The 14,558-nt window shown below is 38.8% G+C and overlaps 1 protein-coding gene across 1 annotated transcript in view; it reads left to right on the top strand.

The window, feature by feature from the left end:
- ADAMTS19 (ADAM metallopeptidase with thrombospondin type 1 motif 19) overlaps positions 1-14,558 on the top strand; it is a 156,612-nt gene that overhangs the window by 123,187 nt on the left and 18,867 nt on the right. The window contains exons 17-21 of the mRNA XM_059833503.1: positions 768-925; positions 1,748-1,901; positions 5,989-6,124; positions 8,446-8,650; positions 10,461-10,613. Coding sequence (XP_059689486.1) covers positions 768-925; positions 1,748-1,901; positions 5,989-6,124; positions 8,446-8,650; positions 10,461-10,613 — 806 coding nt within the window. The remainder of the gene's footprint in view (positions 1-767; positions 926-1,747; positions 1,902-5,988; positions 6,125-8,445; positions 8,651-10,460; positions 10,614-14,558) is intronic.

Raw genomic sequence — 14,558 nt, 5'->3', positions numbered from 1 at the left:
TAAAATAAAATAAAGTAAAATAAAATGAAATTACAAGTCCTTCACAGAAGAATCTGTTCAGTTTACTGTAGAAAACCAATGTAAAAGCCTGTGTTCTCAATGTTTGAAATATACATTTTACCTTACTTGATGGTGCTTTTGAATATAAATTAGGCCAACAAGAGGAAGGATTCAGCCCAAAAGAACAAGCTTTTCTTATTTGTTAGAAGCATCAAATTATGTGGTGAAAGTGTATAAAATACGTGTCTAGGTAGGATGACAGTAGTATTGTTACATTCTAAGGTGGGGAGAAAGGAAAATGTAGTTATTAGAGGGGAAAGAATTATAAAATAGATTTTTTTTTAAGTTTTAGCCTAATCTTGCAAATCTTGTAGAGTGTCTTGTGAAAATATTGTTTCCCATGCCTTTAGGGATTATAGAAATGACCACCCTAGGAACAGAGAATGGTTGTCTTTGCCTTAAATTAATTCAGTGATCAAATTGTGAATTATGCTGGAGCCTGTCAGCCTCTTTCAGTATTAAAACACTGATATTAACATCAAGTAATGTTAAAACACACATGGTTTTGCCAAGCATTCCTTCCAGAAAGTGTGTTTGAAGCAGGTTTCAATTGAAGTTAATGAATAGTAGGATCCATAAATATCTTTGCAAACAGAGTTATGTGATTTCACCTGCTTGTTAAATTATCCAAACAGAAAGTGAAACAAGGCCCAAATCACTAATGAACAGACACCTTTTATATTGGTCTTTTTTCATATATTTTTCAGCTCTTCGAGATGCTGGAAAACAGTCAATCAATAGTGACTGGAAGATAGAGCATTCAGGAACATTCAATATTGCCGGGACCACTGTCCATTATGTTCGGAGAGGTCTCTGGGAGAAAATATCAGCCAAAGGTCCCACAACATCACCCTTACATTTACTGGTATGACAATATGGATTGGGATTTTTTAGCTGATTCCTATCATATAGCGTGGTAACTAATATTTTTTTCCAGGCTCCTGAAGATAATGAGATCTATGTAAGATATACCTGCTTTAATATATATATATATACACACACCTGCTTATATATATAGATCTGTCAACCCACTTCTAAAAAAATGTGATTAAATGCAAGAATAATCTTTACATTATTGAGGCAGGATGGAAGGTCTCAGCATTCTGACAAATGTCATAAGAAGTTAATGTGATGCTTAAGACAAATTCAAATTACTATCAGACGTTTTTTATCCTGGCTGATTATAGCACAACATTGCCATTTCAGGATTGCAATTGCCCAGTTCTCCATGAAGAACTAGAGTTTTGATGCATTTCACTGTAGGGGAAGAAATGTTGATAGCCACCAGAAAGAAAGAGGGAGAGATGGTGAAGTACTACTTCATATGCAAGAAATTGGCTGGTACAGCTGAAATAGTTTTAAATCTGATGCATCTAGGAAAGACCTCCTCTATTTAAGAGCCCTGAAATCACAGGACATAATCATCCTCCAGATTTCTCGTGAATTTTGTTTGCTTATTTCACATGAAGGGCTTTTCGACCTTAATGTTAATTAAAATAATTTTTCCCGTTGTCTTGATTTGGATACTCTCATTAATTTCTTCTGCAAAATCCATCAAGAGGGTTGAATGGCTATAGAGCATTAAGTCATTCTGTCGTGCTTTTCAAGATGATCTCCTCGCAGTTCGGAGTTTGTTTTCCACAGTGTCTGTGTACACAGGTAGGTTTTCCTTCTCTGTATCTTGCAGGTGCTGCTCTTCCATGATCAGAGCTATGGTCTACACTATGAGTACACAATCCCACTGGATCCGCTTCCTGAGAATCAGAGCTCTAAAGTACCAGAGCCTCTTTTCATGTGGACTCATTCTGGCTGGGAGGACTGTGATGCTGTATGTGGAGGAGGTAAAATAAAAGAAAAATGTACAAACACACGCATACATGTATGTATTAAAAATGTATATGCATATACATTATGCATGTACATACACAATACATATATGTGGGTGTATACAAAATGAATAAATATGTATATATACACTGTGTGTGTATATATATCTCAATTAAAACACATCATAGTGTATTAATATTTAAGACTCCGATGGTCAGTGGTGTATATTTAATAGCAATATCCTCATTGCAGCTTGTATGATTCCATACAATAGTGGACATAATTCACTCTCATGCTTCCTGATGATAATAAAAGAATAGTGATAACTCTAGGAAAAGTTTCAAACTAATTAACGTAAGTAGAAAAAGATAGTGAAGTAGTGAAGGAACAAAAACTAGATTAACAAAGCAACTTCAGGACACAGTTTCCAAGAATAAATACAAGTGCAAGAGCTAGAACAAGAATAGAAAGTTCATATGCATTCCATTCTGTATTTGGAAGTATTGAAGATAAATGATCTGTAAAAGACATTGCAAACTCCAGAAAAGCTGAACCCCAATCTCAGATCAAATATGTACATTTAGTAACATGAGTTGAGGATGATCCAGAAACATATGGAACAGATATTATAACAGCAGATATTAGCATGCTCATGTGCCATTTTTCCTATGTTTATGTTTATAAACTATAAAAAATGTGAATTTGGAAGAACAAAATACAGATATGAAAACAAATATTGGAACATGAACAGTATTGCTGCAACAAAATCCTTGAAAATGGCTGTTTAGAAGCTGGTAATTCAAATAGGTAATTACACTGAAAAAAACACTTCAAAGGTTTTTTAATGAATGCAACCTATAGAGATCTGTTCATACCTTGTGCAATGAGTCGGACTTACACTGTGAATACTACATTGATTTTTGATACTTCTCTTTCCTGCTTACAATCTTGACAGTCATGGTTGCTCCGATCAGCAGTTCTGAAAACTGCTATGCACCTTATGATTGAATAAGAAGGCCTGGAAATGCTTTACTTTCTCATAACAGCAGCATAAGGAACACAGTGTTCTAGCTCCTTTGACTTTGTGAACAGTGCTGGTGTCATGACGGATTACTGTAGTTTCCATAAACATGCTTTTTGTGGTTTGGTATGAAAGCTTCTTCCATGAAGGTATTTTGTATGTGGTGCTAGCAGCATCCTCTGTTTCTTAGTAATGCATTCCTATTTACTTGGACTATTCACGCTTTTTACAGTTTCCTGAAGTATTTTTAGCGTAATTTTAATGCTACCACAATCTCTTATTATTGCCCCAAGTATTTCTAAGGTTACCTATCATCTGGAGAAGTCTTAAAATACAGTATGTCAGTAATTTAGTCTACATTAATGCTTGAATAAATGTTTCAGTGTTTTACTGTAATATTTATTTATTATATTTTTGTTGTAATTGGCGTTCATTTTTTGTTGTTGTCTAAAATAGCTTGAGTTAATACAAAGTTCCATAAAATGTGTTTTTACTGTAAATATTCTGAAATACAAGTGAAAGATTTTTCTTTAGACAAAACCATTTTAACTGTTCTTCTAGTTCTTGGCTTAAATATGAAACAATAATGAAAGTAAAATGCAGCAGCTTGTACCCTATGTAAATATTTGTGTTTCAATTTTTAACATCAATATTTTGATGAATCTGATTAAAGAATGTAACAATTATCGGTAGCTTTGCTTAAGTGTTTAAAGTGTCTGTCAGGATGAAACTATCGATGAAGCCATGTGGTTTTGTGCATGTTTGTATGTATAACTGGTCTAGGACCGCCTGTGTTGCAGAAAAGGTTTCTTTGCATGGGAGAGAATATGAATACACAGATGAATATGTAAATCCAGAAGAATTGTCAAACATTTCAAACGCTGTGCATGATAGATTAGTTGCATGTACTCTTACATACACAGGCGCCGTGTAAAATGTCAGCTGTGGTCACACGCATAATGAGCATTAAGCTGGCGACTCGTGGCTTAGACAGGCGCACTCTTCGCTGGGTTAAAAACTGGCTGGATGGCCGAGCCCAGAGAGTTGTGGTGAATGGAGTGAAATCCAGTTGGCCGCCGGTCACAAGCGGAGTCCCCCAGGTCTCAGTTTTGGGGCCGGTCTTGTTTAATATATTTATCGATGATCTGGATGAGGGGATCGAGTGCACCCTCAGCAAGTTTGCAGATGACACCAAGTTGGGAGGGAGTGTTGATCTGCTCGAGGGTCGGAAGGCTCTGCAGAGGGATCTGGCCAGGCTGGATCGATGGGCGCAGGCCAATTGGATGAAGTTCAACAAGGCCAAGTGCCGGGTCCTGCACTTTGGCCACAAGAACCCCATGCAATGCTACAGGCTTGGGGACGAGTGGCTGGAAAGCTCCCCCGCAGAAAAGGACCTGGGAGTGTTGATCGACACCCGGCTGAATATGAGCCAGCAGTGTGCCCAGGTGGCCAAGAAGGCCAACGGCATCCTGGCCTGTATCAGAAATAGTGTGGCCAGCAGGAGTAGGGAGGTGATCGTGCCTCTGTACTCGGCGCTGATGAGGCCACATCTCGAATACTGTGTTCAGTTTTGGGCCCCTCACTACAAGAAAGACATTGAGGTGCTGGAGCGTGTCCAGAGAAGGGCAACGAAGGTGGTGAGGGGTCTGGAGCACAAGTCTTATGAGGAGCGGCTGAGGGAGCTGGGGTTGTTCAGTCTGGAGAAGAGGAGGCTGAGGGGAGACCTCATCGCTCTCTACAACTACCTGGAAGGGGGTTGCAGAGAGGTGGGTGTTGGCCTCTTCTCCCAAGTGATGAGTGACAGGACAAGAGGAAATGGCCTCAAGTTGCGCCAGGGGAGATTCAGACTCGATATTAGGAAAAATTTCTTTACTGAGAGAGTGGTATCACAACGGAATAGACTGCCCAGGGAGGTGGTGGAGTCACCCTCCCTGGAGGTATTCAAGGAGCGTGTGGACATGGCATTGTGGGACATGGCTTGATGGGCATGGTGCTGTGTGGTGTGGTTCTTTTGTTTGTGTCGTGGTTTGTTTGGTTTGGTTTGGGGTTTTTTTGGTAATGGTTGGACTTGATGATCTTACAGGTCTTTTCCAACCTTAGTGATTCTGTGATTCTGTGATTTATAACTTAACTGCTGCATCCATGGCACATTTCTGACCGCTGGTGAACATTGCATGCTTAAGTCTGCCCTGGTCTTGCACGCACCCTCTTTGTCGGTAAACTTCCAGATAGAGTGCTAAAACATAAGCATAGGAACAAATGGTTGTGAACCTGTTTTCTACTAATTGAAGCCTTTAATTCAAGGATTGCTAGTTTTCTAAAAATTAGGCTCCAGTCTAATTACAAGATACTGCTTGCAGTAGGTATTATGTTAAATTCTGATTTCTACCGCTTCCAGCTTCAGGAGACACCAGGCTCCAACCCACCCATCAGGGCAAGGTTTCTGTTCAGAACATGCACTAGGTCTCTGCAGTCTCTTCCTAAATGATGACCCTGCAGATCAGGTCAGTTTTGTGGCCTCTTTAGCTCATGGGGAATAGTGCAGGCTCCTTACTGACGGTTGCATGTGCTGATTCCCTTTAGCTGAGTGACGGCCATGCCTGCCAGTATAGTGCTAAAACAGGCAGAACTACTAAGCTCGAGCCATACAGAGAAGCAGGACCAGTCATTTCTTTCCTTATTTTATGTATTAAAGAACAAATGTACTTTCTATGCAATTTTTCTGCAAGCTTTTCTCAGTGCTGGTGTCTCAGTGGTTGAGAAGGAAACAATTATTCCAGTAAGACTTAGGTTTTGGCCTATGACTAGTTACAGGCATAAAACAGCCAAAGTCTGTTGACAGTGGTGTGCAAACATTGGATTAGAAAATCAAATTGTTCCCTACAAACTTTAGTATCTGTCTTGGGCTCCCTGCTAGCTTTGATTTTCTTTTGAGATGTTACACCTGTACAGGTTTTACAGTTCTTTTAGCCAAACTGTACATGAAATAGCTGTATCTGATAAAGATACCTTTGTCCTTCCTTTTTTAGCAAAGTTACATATTTCTGGTTTCCCCACATATCTGCTTTTTTTTTTACTAGGTGAAAGAAAGACAACAGTCTCTTGCACAAAGATTATGAACAAGAATATCAGTCTTGTGGACAACAAGAAGTGCAAATATTTAACAAAACCTGAACCACAGATCCGCAAGTGCAATGAGCAGCCATGCCAGACCAGGTAATAGTGATTTGGTTAAATTAAACTGTAACATCTAGATGTGAAAATCTTAAGAGATGACTGCCTCTGTCAATGCATGTGCAGTAAATACATAAATCCAAAAGGTTATCATGCAAAATGTAGGGAAAACGGAAACAGTGGCTGTTGTTTGTCCCAAGTTTTAATGAAAGAGAGCCCTTAAGCATGTGCATAAATCAATTCTTAGTCGATAAAGCAGCTCATTTCTTTCCTCAGGAATAGTTCTCACAGACTGGTGTGTACTATGAAAATGAAATTTAAATGCTGTTTTTATAAAGATGGATTTAATCCCATGCTTTTAATTAGTGATATTGTAGTGTTTTGTTCAATCAGGGCTTCACTCCTTTAAAAACTCTCAGTAAGCTCTAGGTGCACTAAGTAGTAAATACATAAATAAATAAAAATAAATCTGTTAATTGGGTTTTTTACATGGATGCAACTTGAAGTATAAAGAGCCTTCCCCTCACTGCTCTCCTCCTTCTCCTCCATCCCATTGTATGTGGATCAATAGGCAGAACTGGACTCTGATCGTGGAATGGTGGAAGAAGCAGGGGGAGGGTTTTTCCTCTGTATTTCACCCTGGGAGGCAGCTGCAGCATGCAGCCTGTGCCCTGCAAAGCCCACTGTATTTGGTGTCCCTGCAGCCAAGCTGGCAGCCTGCTCCTTGCACTGGCTCTTCAGGCAGGCACAAGGACCCCTTTCAGAGTTTGCCATCCTGCTTCCAAATGGCAGCTAAGAATTATGCCTAAGTCCCCAAGTATTGTGTGGACTTGGGTAAAGTATCTGCCACCTTTCAAGGGACGGAGAGCAGCTAGCAATAGTTAAGCACTAGGATAGATCTACTGCAGTCATCTGGAGAAGAGGTAGATAGTATTTTTTAAGAAAACAATGCAGAGTGAATAAAATGCAAAGATAGTTGAAGAAAGCATGTAAAATGAACCAGAAGACATAGCTTTCTTAGAAAGGATGAAATACTGTAATTGATAAAATGCAAGTTATGATACATTTTTACTAAGACCAAACCACTGAGGTTTGGACTTCCCCAGACTGGGGCTTTACACTTTGAAGGGATTATTTGTATTTCATTATATACATACTTGAGCAGATATTTGTTTTATTTTATTAACATCACTTTACACTTAATGGATGGAAATGGAAGAGTCTGATCTTTTTCTGAGGCATTGTCAACTATATATTTTCAATGATGTTCTGTGCTTTTTCCAGCTTATTAAATGAAATATTTTAAATGCTGCTAATTGCTACCCAGAGATGCTGTGCTGAGAAATGTAGAAAGATATCATGATCCTTCATCTATATATCCAGTTTTTAATACAGTGTTAGTGATTCTTACAAAACAAATATTGTTAGCTTTCAACAGAAATGTAACTAAAGCATATACTTGCATAGTTAGTTGTTTGTTATTGGCACTTGAAGAAGTATCTTAAACTCTATTACATTATCTTGACAGGCTGTGATTTGTAAATTGAGTCTCTGGGCTGATAATAAAAAACCCTTAGTTAAATGTTTTATTTTTTTGCAACAAATGTGTGACAGAAGGTTGGAACAGATTTGTTAAATCTCAGGTTCCTAAAAACTCTCACTTGCAAGCTAAGTCTCCTGGGATACACTTGTGTACTGCATCAGTGGAAGAGCTGTTTGATTTTTCAGGGCACATGGCCATAGTCTGGAGCTACAGAACATTTAGGGAAAATTATGTTCTAGAACAATTGCTCTCCAGGTATATGGGCTCTGCCAAGCTGCATCAGCCTTCCTTGCTGCTGGGATTTAAACCACACATCCCGAGTTAGGCCTGACCCTGAAGAATGTGAAGAAATCTGAGCTTTTGTACTTCCTCCAGAACAACAAGCCTTTCACACAGCAGTGATTCTGTCTTGCAACTAAGTGTTTTCAAAGAATGCTGGACTTTACGTGCATGGCATGCACTTGACATATAGGCAATCATACAAATAGAAAATAACAGACAGGCTGATCAGTGATCTGTCATCTTTAAAATGTGTGTGTATGTTGGAGCTTTTCTAACTGGAATTACAATGAGAGGAGGGCACTCTTAAGACATAGGGACAGTGGGCTAGGGAATGAAATTATATGAATATTAACGCCTTATTTAATGTAGAATATGTTACGTTAATAAGTAGCCCATTAACAAAGTGAACTTAAAAGGAGGTGGAAAATATGTAAGTATGTCTCGGGTGTGTGTACTGGCAAGCAAGAGAGTAAGATGATGTGATCGTACTTTTCCCTTCCTGATTTCTTGTTACTGCATTGCCTGTATTTCTTTGTAGATGGATGATGACAGAATGGACTCCATGTTCAAGGACATGTGGAAAAGGGACCCAGAACAGACAAATAGCCTGTACACAGCAGCTCAGAAATGGGACCCTGATCAGAGCTAGGGAGAAGGATTGCCTTGGGCCAAAGCCCGCTTCTGCACAGCGCTGTGAAGGCCAGGACTGCATGACTGTGTGGGAGGCGGGAGTCTGGTCTGAGGTGCTGCATTTATTTATACAAATAGTCCATAGTGATTATTTAAGCCTTACTATTTTCTGGGAATATGATTTTTTTCAGCAGCAAGTGCCACAGCTCAGCCTAATGATTTTCACGGTCCTCATGCAATGATTTGGCAAAGGGATCAGGGACTAGGAAAACCAGCCGTGTAGAACTACTACATTTTTCCTAGTTAATGTCCTGGAACAGTTTCTTTTGGCCAGTTTTCAAGCACATATAATCAAGTATGTCCTGTCTGTAGTAGTGGGTAACTAGGGCTAAATGGAATTAAGTCCATCATTTATCAGCTACCAGTCCTTGCGTTCAGAGTGGGAACATCTCTGACACACTTTTGTACCAAGGATGTTGATCAGCAGATGGTTGCTGCCATTCTGCTTCAGAGAGGCTATGAGGGGAGCTGCTTGACATTTCCCTCCCTTCCTCTCTCTTCTTAGCTCTTTTTCCAAGAACAGCACAAGCAGTGGGCAAAAGGGCTTGTAAATAACACAATTTCGCATACATTGCATCCTGAAGCATTGCTGTAGTATGTAATTATTATTCAAAAAGCTTTATTAATTTAAGATCTTTTAATGTGCAGGTCCATTTGGCTTTCTTCTTCTTCTAAAAAACTATACTCCTTCTAAAAGTAATTGACTGTGGTGGAAGGAGGGTTTTGTTATCATTGCCATCTGGACAAGCTGAAGGGGTTATTTGGAGCATATCTCTCCACTGGAAGAGCAAGGCAATTCTGATTGCCTCCTATACCAGAAGCTGTGCTGTGGGTCCCTCTGGATTCAAAATACAAATAGATGCTTCTGAATGTGGGTGCAGTCCGTACTTTGGGCTCTTCTGCTCAGCAGCACCCCTTGATCCCCATGGAAGGAAGAGCTAAGACATTGGGAGTGTTTTCAAAGATGAAAAGTAGATGCTAAGGCAGAGGTAAGAGAAGTAATTAGCAGCAGTTCCTGGTTTGGTACACAGAGGTTTATAATGCAAGGGCTGGCTGTGAGAAGGATGGTACTCACTTACAGAGGTGCGAGAAAGAAACTCAGATTGTTTAGCTGGTTTGTTTTACTTGAGAGGTGAGAAATAAGTAAGCATGTTTTTGTTGGAAGCAATAAATACTTTCTGAAGAGTGAGGTGTTTCTCATGGCCATTCCTACTATCACCATTATATTGGAAGCTAGCCATTACTGCTTCCTGCAGTTACAATCAGCTTGGCAAAGGAAAGTTTTGATCTGCAAGCAGTGGGATGATCAAAAGCAATGATAATATTTTGAGAAGGAAATGGCATAATTTTTGGCAGTGTAAGTGGGAATGGTGGAAAAAACCATAAGATTAAGACTTTCTGTGCAACTCAAAGAGGGTTTTCACATGCTGTATATGCAGCAACTTTGAATTTTCAAATACAGTCTGGATCCTTGCATAGTTTTAGAATATTTACTTCTCCATTTTAACTTTTTTCCCTCACAAAAAAGGTCTATTTGACACTAGCAGAGTTTTTCTGAAGTTGCTTCGTGTCTTAAGAACATTATTTAGAATTTCTTTCATGATATTTCCCTTAAGCAAATAATTTTGGTCACATTATATGTTTTAAGCTCAAAATGGAAAAATTATCATTCTGCCCCATAAGGAATTTTTGTTCGTTTGTTAGTTTTTAACAAATCCAATGTCTATGCAATTGAAGACTGGAAGTCGGGAAATCACCGAAGTCTTGAAATATTTATGTTAACCTGGCAGAGGTCATTAGAAGTTGATAACATGGGGTAACTGTGTCTTTTGTAGAAACCTGAAAAACATCTTTTTCCAACAGTGCTCTGTAAAGTGTGGTAAGGGAGTACGGCATCGGACTGTGAGGTGCACCAATCCCCGCAAGAAATGTGTTTTGTCCACAAGACCTAAAGAAGCAGAGGACTGTGAGGACTATTCCAAATGCTACGTCTGGAGAATGGGAGACTGGTCTAAGGTGAGGCATCCTTAATAGTAGTGCCCCACAGCATAATACATTTTGCAAGATGAGTTCTTTGTAAGAATTGCTTTTATCAGAAGTGTAGGAGTCTCCCAGTTGAGGCAACAATAAGTCTACCAAAAAAAACCCCAAAACAAAACATGTAGTCACACTGAGACCACAGTATAAACAAAAATTAGAAATATGAAGAAAGCATGAGATGAATCCTCAGTATCATGCAAATCTGATATAAATTGTCTGTTGTCAGTGGGCAGGCAAACAACTCCAGAAACTGAAGAGTACTGGACAGCATCAGGCATTTCTGTCTGCAAAGACACCTATCAGGATTATTCCATTTTCAGACCTGTTTGAGAATAGTAATGACACTTGGTTAAATGAAGCAGCATTTATCTTGTCTGCAGTCTTTGCTTATTTTTAGTTTGACTTACTGTCTCGCCTGCTTCTGGCTTGATATATTACTGAGACAAGGTGTCATATGCATTGTGTACTGTGTTTGGCTCACAGAAGGAGCTTTCTGATTATCTCTGGATTGCAGAGTAGAGGCTATCAATTAGCTATGCATAACACATGCTTTGTTGAGATGCTCTATTGTATTTCTTTGCCCCTTCCATCTCAGTTATAGGCTGCCAGGGACCTAATGTTTGTTGTTCTCAGTCCTGATTCTGTCATGAATTTCTCATGGTGATACGGAATCTTTTTCAAGGACTACTTAACAGAATGGTTCTGAGAAGATAATTTAATTTCCATTACTAAACATTTAGAATACTTTGCTTTCGCCATCCTATTGGATGTCCCCCCCACCCCTTTTCCCAACCAGGGCAACATGTTGTTTGCCACTTATATGTTATCCACTTGTAATCAATTATAATTCTCTTCCTCCACTGCAGCTCATTCCAACCTCACAGTTTGCACATTTCATTAATTTGTGTTTGCGCATTTTATTAATTTGTGTTTCCAATAAGTTACACCCTCCAGCTGTATATGGAAGCACCTTTAGCTTATTAAATTTCCACATAGACCATTTAATATCTGGAAAGCATCTATTACTGTCTATTCTGAACACTTGACGTAGCTGTCAGTACATTATTTCCTTCACATATGGGTTTTGATTTCAGTGAGGTACATAAGCATAGGCCAAAATATAACAGCAAACATTGATCAGATCTGTCATTGAGTGTGTTATTGGACTGGGACCTTGAACATCTGATATGCTTTAGCATATCCAAAACATGCTGAAATACTAAAATTGAACATTAAAAGTCAAGTTTTTGTCTTGCCATATCACAGACCACACTTTAGCAGAGAGATTGTAATCTTTTTTTTTTTCATTGCTTCTGTTCCTAACTTTGCACACAACACTTCTACTTTCAGTGCCTAACATTATTGCAGCAGTTTTTAACTTGCTTGTATGGAGAAGTATTTAATGTATTTTTAGTTGTCTTATATGTGATGTAACAGCTGGAAACAAGGACTAAAGCCAGCAGTGTATGACTAGCCAGCCTTCCAAGAATTAGCTGCAAGTACTCCATGGGCAACTAGTGTTTCATAGAATTCTGCTTGGGAGCTCCCATTTTATGATGATGGGGTACAAATTGTCACTATCACATTACTATTTATTACATTTTCTTTACTTTTTTCACATTTAAAGGATAAAGGATAGCGTCAAATGATTTTTTAATAGTGGTGATCATTGAAATTATTTGGAAATATTTTGGAACAGCCTCACAAAAACTAGAAGATAACCCCCCTTCCTTAGCTACTCCAAAAGCACAAAGGGGTATAACCATTAATTTTTTAAACAACAGAAGGAACTAACCTTCAGTAGCAGGGTTACTTTTACAAGAAGATGTGTTTGGCAATAAAGTTTAGTATTTGCATTTCCATACCACAGAACTGCAGTAAAAACCTGCACCAGCAGGGAGTAGACTGTGGAGAAATGACGATCTGCTTTCTTAGTTGAAGCAGTCATTCAAATCAGGGTTGCTGGGGCTATGTGGGGATGCTCAGACAGTTATGCAATGTTCCCAGTGCCCTCCGGATAAAAGAAGAGCTTATTCTCTAATTCAGTACTTTTCACAAACTTCCATGTCGTAGAAGAATGTACAAGAACTTACTTCTTCGTGTTTAAAATTTACTGACACCTGGTATGTTCTGCTTTCCTCCTATAGTCAAAGCTGTAACACTGTCACCTGAATTGTACTTTAAACTTCAAAATCAGAAGATGAGGAAATAGTTCATATGGAATTGACAGAAACTTTTGAACAGTTAACACATAGCCTGACTGTGACTTGTGCAGCTAAGATTTTCCAAGTTTTATACCAAAAAATAGATACTTTAATTTCTCTACAGAGACATGAGTTCAATGTAAAATATATTTGGATTTCCTTTTTTTTTTTCCCCCTGTTACTATTCTGTTCCATTGCTAGAGTACATAGCAACATGAAGTCATGGCATACATGTTAATATGTCTGTGATGGAGGAAACAAATGGAAAGCTCAGATAAATGTTAATCTTTGCTCACTGTTTGTTTCTAACTCAGAGGTTCAGTGCAGCCTTCTGTGTTCACTGTTTTTACTCTTTAGGATTGTTCTTGACATTGACAGAAGGCTGTTCCTTTGAGCAGAGCCAAGTTCCCCCAAGCTAATGCCAAGACTTGGCTTGAAAAATTTAAATGACGCTTCTCACACATTGAAACAAGAGGCTTAATGTGATCCTTATTGGCTTTGCTGCTCCCCTTGAACTCCTAAGGCATAATTTTAAATGAAGCTTAAATTGCACTGTTACTGAAATGATAACATTATTAATAATTATAGTAGTGTTGTAATGGAGTTAATTTGTTTTAGAGTTACAGTCACATAGAGATCAAATAATTCTTCTGCTCAATGCTTTAACAATAATACCAAGATCAAAGAAAATTTGGCCAAAATTGCAAGCTCCAATAGGTCAATAAACACATCAATCCTTCTAAAACTCTGACTGAATCTAAAAGTATGTTGTGTAACCTGGCCTGTATGCAGCATTAAACTCCATAATAGCTCTTAAGTCAGCAAGGTGGCTCTATACACTAAACATTGCTGGTCTTAACATCAGTTGGGCTCTGTGCCTACCCTTGTGAGGAAAATGACTGTGACGAGAAAGTAAAGAATAAAGGCTCAAACTGAGCTTCTGGAGCCAGCATCTGGCAACATTACCAATTACATTGTTTTTTCCCAGTGAATGCCATCCTTGGAATACCATACTTAACAATGTAAAAGTTACCTTCAGATGAGGAAAGCTCAGCACATCTACTATAGTGCCAGTTAGGGCAAGGCATAGCTCAGTCAGTGTCCTTTACTAAGCTGCCCATTGCCACCCATTTCAAGGCTATATGAGAACAGGTTCACGCTCAGAGGAATTCATCATCTAAGGATAAACAAGTAGGCAGGGGAGAGGTGAAATGAAATGCGTATGAACTGTGTGTTTACACACCTACCTGGCTTACTAGAGAAGTTCACGTCATTGTAGAAGTCATTCTCCACAACAGACTTAAATGTCAACAGCATAGGGCACTCAAAGGGCAGGTCTAGGGAACTTTATGTAGGAAGCTGTGGTTTGGAGTGTTTTTTTGCTATTATCTAGAATCTTTAGAACATCGGTGGAATAAATGAAGCATGAGAGCCAGGGGTGAATTTTGGAAGGGAGAATAATTTAGAGGGTGGGTTTTGAAAATAATAATTAAAAGCTTAAGTTTGATGTATTATACCAGAAACTTTTGGAGAGATTCAGCAGGGGATAATAGGATCAAAACACTGGGCAATGGAATAGAATTTAGGAGCAGCCATTTGTAAGATGTCGAGAAATATAAAGTATGTGTGTATAGGAGACCAAAGGAAATAATATGGAATAAGTTCTAAAAAGGCATTTGGCTATAGAAGCTGGAAAGTGGATGCATTCAGTAGAAAA

Source organism: Gavia stellata, chromosome Z (assembly GCF_030936135.1).
Source record: "Gavia stellata isolate bGavSte3 chromosome Z, bGavSte3.hap2, whole genome shotgun sequence".
NCBI classification, from domain to species: Eukaryota; Metazoa; Chordata; class Aves; order Gaviiformes; family Gaviidae; genus Gavia; species Gavia stellata.
Note: the sequence above shows the minus strand (reverse complement) of the source record. Positions and strands in the feature narration are given on the sequence as shown.